Genomic DNA, 6399 nt, shown 5'->3' on the forward strand with positions numbered 1-6399 from the left:
CGCGCCTGACATGGGGGAGCCCTATGGAGAGCCTGGGCACCCCGAGGACAAGGGCCTTCTCTCCATGTCCTGGGGCAGGCTCCAGCGTGGCTGCACACTCCTGAGCTCTCTGGAGACTCAAAGTGAGTGACAGTCCGTGCAGGAACTAGCCACGGTGGTGGAAATCAACGACAGACTGAGGAACTGTCCCCAAGAGAAGGGGACTAGAGAGCTGGCAGCTCAGTACCGCGTGGGGTCCTGCACTGTCGCTGTTGGGATAACTGGGGAACTCCAGTGGGGTCTGAGAGTGGCAGGTGGGTCCTCACTTGATGGTTGCAGTGCGGTCATCAGGACAATGTCGCCGGTACCAGGGCCTATGCGCTAATGGATTCGGGGTGGTGATGAGCACGTTGGGAAAAATATTTTAATCAGTAAAATTATGCTTTAAAAATAAAAAATAGACTTCTTAAGAGGTACAGAGCTTTCTTTTGGGGGTGATGAACGTACTTTGGAACTAGTTAGAGGTGGTGGTTGACAACACTGCAAATATATTAAATGATATAGAAATACTATAATACATATATATTTCCTGTTATATGTATATATGGAACATATATTATATACATATTATATATTACATGATATATCACGTTACATATTACTTACATATATCCATATAGCACAATTCTGTAATATTGTAATTATGTAAAGTTACATAATGTAATATGTATAACATATAACATGTTATGTACATAAAATGTATACTATAAAATGTTATAAAATAGTTAATTCTGTTATATGAATTTTGCCTCAATAAAAATAAAGGGGTAAAACTAAAATAAACGTGCTCTGCCAGCCCAGACTTTGAGTGGTGTCGGGTAATCGCGCTGTGCAATCCAGGTCAACTGCGGAGACTTTTCTGGGAACTAATTGGGACAAAAGGGACGCGTAGCTGGCGGGCGGCCTTGAACCCGGACTTCAACTTGGACGGGCGGGGCCGAGCGGGGCTGGGCGGGCCCGGGCGGGGGCCCGCGGATCGCGGGACCGCCCCCGCTGCCGTCAAGCGGCTCGAGCTCGTTTTGCGACAGGCGGCCGGGGAGCGATGCGCCGTCGCGGGCTCGCTTTCCGGCGGGTTCGCTGGGTGCACCGTTGCAGTTTCCTATTCCTCGCGCTCCCCACTGCCACCCCGTTCCTGACCCCGGTAGTGGTTTGTCTGTGGCGAGAGAGTTGGGCCGCGCCCGTCTCTGTCCTGCCCCACGAGGTGACCTTGGTCGAGTCCCCTGTCCCGCCGAGCCGCGGGGCCCATCTGTGGCACGGGCCGGTTAGGGACACGGACCTAGAGCGGACCCACGGGCTGCCCCGTGGCAGGGGAACCGCCGGGCCGCCAGGGGCGGTGTCGGGGGGGTGATGCCCCTACACGTGAAATGGCCGTTCCCCGCTGTGCCGCCGCTCACCTGGACCCTGGCCAGCAGCGTCGTCATGGGCCTGGTGGGCACCTACAGCTGCTTCTGGACCAGTGAGTGGGCTTGTCTGGGGGGAGCCCTGGGCCCCAGGGGAGAAGGAGGCCAAGACTCCCCCCCTTTTCTCTCCCCCCAGAGTACATGAACCACCTCACCGTCCACAACAAGGAGGTGCTCTATGAGCTTATCGAGAACCGAGGCCCAGCCACCCCCCTCATCACCGTCTCCAATCACCAGTCCTGCATGGATGACCCTCATCTCTGGGGTACCCTGACCAATGTTCTGGGCACAGGGAGGCAGGGAGAGAACCTGGGAAGGGGCCAAACAGAAGCAGAGCAAACTCACTTCTCACTGGGCACTACAATTTCTGGGGGGTCCTGCCCCAGCGGTGAAAGTTTCATTTGTGGTTCCTTCGGCATCCTCTTAGCGAAGGTGATTTGGAGAGGGCCTCAGAAATTTGGAAAGAATGAGGAAATGAGGAAAAGGCTTCATGGCGAGGTTTGACAGCTTCTTTACTCTGATGCAGCAGGCCTGTGGAACCTTCCGTTCTCAACCATTGAAGGTCCCACAGAGTCTTGGGAACAAATCTAAGGACCTGTCAAGGAAACTCTGGGCTGGGGCTGGAAGACCTGTATCCTGACTCCAGGTTTGCCCCAGGCTGCGTTTGTATCCTTCCGCCGGCCTTGTTTGGGAGCTAGGTTCCCCACCTAGAAGTTCCTGCTCTACTGACTTCACAGGGAATTGCTTGGCACCAGTAACCTGGGCGGTTGGGTAGAGGGGTGCCCAGGGCATTCGCTGCTGAGTGTAGGAGGTCATACTACGCTAGAGCTCATGGGGAACCACCTGGTCAAATCGGAGCCCTTCAGGACTCGCCCTGGCCACTGCGCAGAGAATGGTCTGTGGGGTGCCACAGGCAGATCCCAGGAGGCCAGGAAGGAGGCTGTAGAGCCATCCAGTGGCCTAGACTAGGGTGTTGGTGGTGACATTGGAGAGAGTGGTGCAGAAAAATAGGCAGTGTCAAAATATATTGGGGAGGTAGGCAGACCAGACAGACATGGTGACTAATAAGATTTGGGGAGTGTGAGAGAGCAAGGATCCAGGGAGAACATGGGGGGGGGGGTCCAGCCCAAGGGTCTGGAAGATGCCATTTTGGGCCACAGTGACCTGGTAGTGCTGCTGCCCTTGACCTTCATTCCCTGAAATGGGCTGACAGAAAAAGGTGCTCCTTAGGGACAAGGGAAGTTGGGGCATGAAGCCTTTCCTCTCCTTCTCTAGGGATCCTGAAACTCCGCCACATCTGGAACCTGAAGTTGATGCGTTGGTGAGGAGGAATGGACCCCTCCCAGTGGGCCTGGCAGGCCTTACCCGTCTCTGCCCAGATTTGCCCTCCTCCTGCTCTGCCCAGGAGGCGGTGTCCAGCAGTCCAGGCAGGGCATGGGGGTGGGGCCCCGCAGGCCGTCCTGTGCCTCCATTGCGCACTGCTGATGTCATGCATCATGCTGTGGGAAGGGTTGGGAAGCAGGGTGCAGGGGAGGCAAGAATGACTGCGTCTGTCCCCACTCCAGGACCCCAGCGGCTGCAGACATCTGTTTCACCAAGGAGCTCTACTCCCACTTTTTCAGCTTGGGCAAGTGCGTGCCTGTATGCCGAGGTGAGCTGCTCTTCCAGGCGGGGCTGGTGGGCCAGTGGGTGCAGGGAGGTGCTTCTGCAGGCTTCTCTGGCTTCCCTTGGGGCAGGGAGCCAGATGGCCAGTGCCTCTGGCTTGGCAGCTCTGGAAGTGGAGGGACCGAGGTGGGACAGGCAGCCTGGGAGTAAGTGGAGTTAGGGCCTGCTGCCCCACTAGCATGAGTTCAGCTCCGTTGCGTGGCAGCAGAGGTGGCACTGGCTGCTGGAGGAATGATGGCTTCTTGGAGAGGGCTCGATTCTCTGCCTGCGGATTGTGCAAACCTGGAGCTCTGGCATTAGAAGTCAAGGTGGCATTATCCACAGCCCCTTCTCTGGAGGATGTTACTGAGAGACTCACTGATGGCAGTGTGGTGTCATGGGTCTGTGATGGCGGTGGCATATGCCGCAGGCTGCAGGGTTTGGGAGAACAAACATGCTCTTGGGTTGAGGTATGTGACATTGAATGACTCCTCAGTACCTCTCAAGAGCCTCAGAAAGTAGGGGCCAGTTTTGGTTCCCATTGAGCTCGGAGGGATTGGGCAACTGGCCCAAGGTCACAGGGCGAGAGGTGGCAAAGCCAGGATTCGAATCCAGGTTGCTCTTTCTTTTGGGGAAGTAGAATTTTTCCAGGCAGAGTATGAAAGGAAAAGCATTCTGGACACGGGAAGCATGTGTCAGGCACTGGAGAGGCAAGGGATAAAGGTAGAAAAATGTAGGTTGCAGGCCAAATGTGAGGGTTCTGGAATAACCTGTGGATGGCTCAGTGGGGAAGAGGACATTCCTGAGCTGTTGCTTCATCCCCAGGGACAGGGAAGAATGGGGACTGATGGGGACAGGACTTTTCTCGGCAGGAGACGGCGTCTACCAGAAGGGAATGGACTTCATTTTGGAGAAGCTTAACCACGGGGACTGGGTGCACATCTTCCCAGAAGGTCAGTGGAGCTGACCGCAAGACTATGGGCTGATACAACACCCCCAAGAATAGGGGCGGAACCCCCCAGGCCCTCTCCACAGCCTCACCTCTGTCCCGTCTCTCTGGACAGGGAAAGTGAACATGAGCTCCGAGTTCCTGCGCTTCAAGTGGGGTAAGGCTGCTGGCCCTCTCTGGCTCGGTTGGACCACGGCACATGGGGCAGATGGGTGTGTTGGTAGCATCAGCAAAGGGACAGATGCCTAGACGGGCTGGCCCAGGGGAGCCGGTTGTAACGGGGAGGGCAAGGCTGGCCCTGCAGCTCCACCTGCACCGTGCACTTTCCCTCTCACTGGGGCAGGAATCGGGCGCCTGATTGCAGAGTGTCATCTCAATCCCATCATCCTGCCGCTGTGGCATGTCGGTGAGCCTCCCTGCGGCCTAACCCGCGGTCTGGGGTGGGGGGCAAGGATGGAGCTTCTCTAGGCGGTATGGGGGGGTTGCACTGGGTGGCAGGAACAGGGTGCCTGGCACGAGGGCTGGGGTTGCCCTCCACCCGCCAGCTTCCCAGCCTTCTGTCCACTGCTGCAGGAATGAACGACGTCCTTCCTAACAGCCCCCCCTACTTCCCTCGCTTCGGACAGGTGGGTAGGGGTTGCTGACCTTTGTCTGTCTGTCTGCCTCTGCCTGCCTCTGCCTCTCTCTCTTCCCCATGTCTCCCACTCAGCGTCACTGAGGCCAGATTCAGGAGGAGATGGTCTTGAGCCTACAGGGGGGGAACCAAGTGGGACATAGAGAGGGACTTCCTGGCATCAAGGCTGGTAGCAGGAGAGCACAGGAAATCACGGGTGGGCCCTGGGGTTGGCACAGGACGGGACATCTAGAGCATGGACCCTAGGGCTGGGATGGCCCCTGGATGGCAGTGAGCCTCGTTTTAAAGAGGGGAGTGACCTGAGGGAGCGCATAGCAAGTTAGAGGCAGGACTTCTGGCTTCTGGCTCCCTGGGGTGTTGGCCGAGGGCTGTGAGCATTTCCCGTCACCTCAGCTCCCCTGATCTCCGCACAGAAAATCACCGTGCTGATCGGGAAGCCCTTCAGTACCCTGCCTGTGCTCGAGCGGCTCCGGGCAGAAAATAAGTCAGCTGTGAGTTTCCCCGGGCTGCCCCCTGGCTGGCCTTGGCCCCTCCCAGTGCCCTCAGCCTCCCAGGGACCCTGGGTGATGCTCCTTAAAGGCTGCAGGCCAGCCCCAGTCCTTCCTCTCAGGTGGAGATGCGGAAAGCCCTGACTGACTTCATTCAGGAGGAATTCCAGCACCTGAAGACCCAGGCGGAGCAGCTCCACAACCACCTGCAGCCTGGGAGATAGGCCTGCCCCGCCCAGACCCTGCAGGGCTGCCTCAGGGCCCTGGGAGAGGTCCCCTGAAGCTTGAGGAAATGGCAGCTCCAGGACCTACAGCCCAGCTGCCAGGCTCCCAGGGCTGCCTTTGGGGTCTCCCCACACACACAGCTGCGGCTGGGGAATGGACTGATGCTTTGAGCTCAGATACGGTTTTTTAGACAGATTTGTTCATAACCCTTAAAGGGTGCCCTCTCCTAGTTGGTGAGCATTCAAGCTCCTCTGTGGTTCTTCAGTTGAATGAAGGGTCACAGCTGCTCTTCCAAGGGCTGATGTCTGGAGGGAGGGTAGTGGAAAGGAGGTGGGTAGCTAGGCCAGAGCCTCAGGGAGGGTCCCACAGGCCCTTGGCCTGGCCTCCACCCACCTGCCCGGATTTGGGAGCTGCTCACCACGTCATCAGGGTGGCCTTTGGCCACGGCTTTCTTCTGCCCGAGCTTCCCACTGGCCTAGGAACCTTGGGCAAGGCCTGGCCCCGGGCTACAGGCAGAAGAGCAGCCCTTTACCGGAAGTGGAGCCCAGCGGAACAGAGGCTTCAGCAAGAGCCTGAGACCTGGCCACTTGCCCCATGCTGGGACCCCCTAAGTTCTCGTCCTTTCTGTTTCTCATCACTCGAGTCCCCTGGGGCTGGGTTCCATGTTTTATAAACAATAAAGCATCAGTGTTGTGCTGTTTTACCTCTGGCCTTTCCGTAGGGGTGGGGATGGGAGGTATCCCACTGGACAGGAAGGCTGGACACTTAGAGCCCTGGGTGCATCGAGAACACTTGAGCAGATGGGTGTCGAGCTCTCAGTGTGCACCAGTCACTAACTTCAGCCATTGTCTGTAATCCCCATGACAACCTTGCAAAAGTAGGAATTCATCTCATTTTGCAAAGGAGGCAAAGCAAAGCTAATGGACTTGCTTCAAACCCGAAGCTAGCAAAGTAGGAAGTTTAACCCTTCCCCGGCTGGTTCCCAGGATGTAGGAGGTCTCTGAGGGGCTCAGTGAGCCT

The 6399-nt window shown here is 56.9% G+C and overlaps 1 protein-coding gene across 2 annotated transcripts; it reads left to right on the forward strand.

The window, feature by feature from the left end:
* Window positions 1–1088: 1088 nt before the first annotated feature.
* On the forward strand, window positions 1089–6082 carry TAFAZZIN (tafazzin, phospholipid-lysophospholipid transacylase). 2 transcript variants are annotated; one of them, XM_019719168.3, is made up of 10 exons: window positions 1089–1495; window positions 1576–1704; window positions 2715–2760; window positions 3005–3090; window positions 3956–4036; window positions 4148–4189; window positions 4376–4438; window positions 4606–4658; window positions 5080–5157; window positions 5277–6082. In XM_019719168.3, the coding sequence occupies exons 1-10, from the start codon at window positions 1387–1389 to the stop codon at window positions 5376–5378; spliced, it is 789 nt and encodes a 262-aa protein (XP_019574727.1). In that variant the 5' UTR covers window positions 1089–1386; the 3' UTR covers window positions 5379–6082. The 2 variants fall into 2 exon arrangements, with proteins under 2 accessions (XP_019574727.1, XP_088650934.1); XM_088794808.1 differs by having other exon boundaries at window positions 1089–1467.
* Window positions 6083–6399: the final 317 nt, after the last annotated feature.

The sequence above is a fragment of the Rhinolophus sinicus genome, chromosome 18 (assembly GCF_057876585.1).
Source record: "Rhinolophus sinicus isolate RSI-liver-muscle chromosome 18, RSI-T2T, whole genome shotgun sequence".
NCBI lineage: Eukaryota > Metazoa > Chordata > Mammalia > Chiroptera > Rhinolophidae > Rhinolophus > Rhinolophus sinicus.

Bases quoted from the DNA above. Each gene is read 5' to 3' on its own strand.
- TAFAZZIN (XM_019719168.3), top strand. From the start codon at position 1,387: ATGCCCCTACACGTGAAATGGCCGTTCCCCGCTGTGCCGCCGCTCACC. The intron at 1,496-1,575 runs GTGAGTGGGCTT...CTCTCCCCCCAG, and splicing joins CTACAGCTGCTTCTGGACCA to AGTACATGAACCACCTCACC. The intron at 2,761-3,004 runs GTGAGGAGGAAT...TCCCCACTCCAG, and splicing joins AACCTGAAGTTGATGCGTTG to GACCCCAGCGGCTGCAGACA.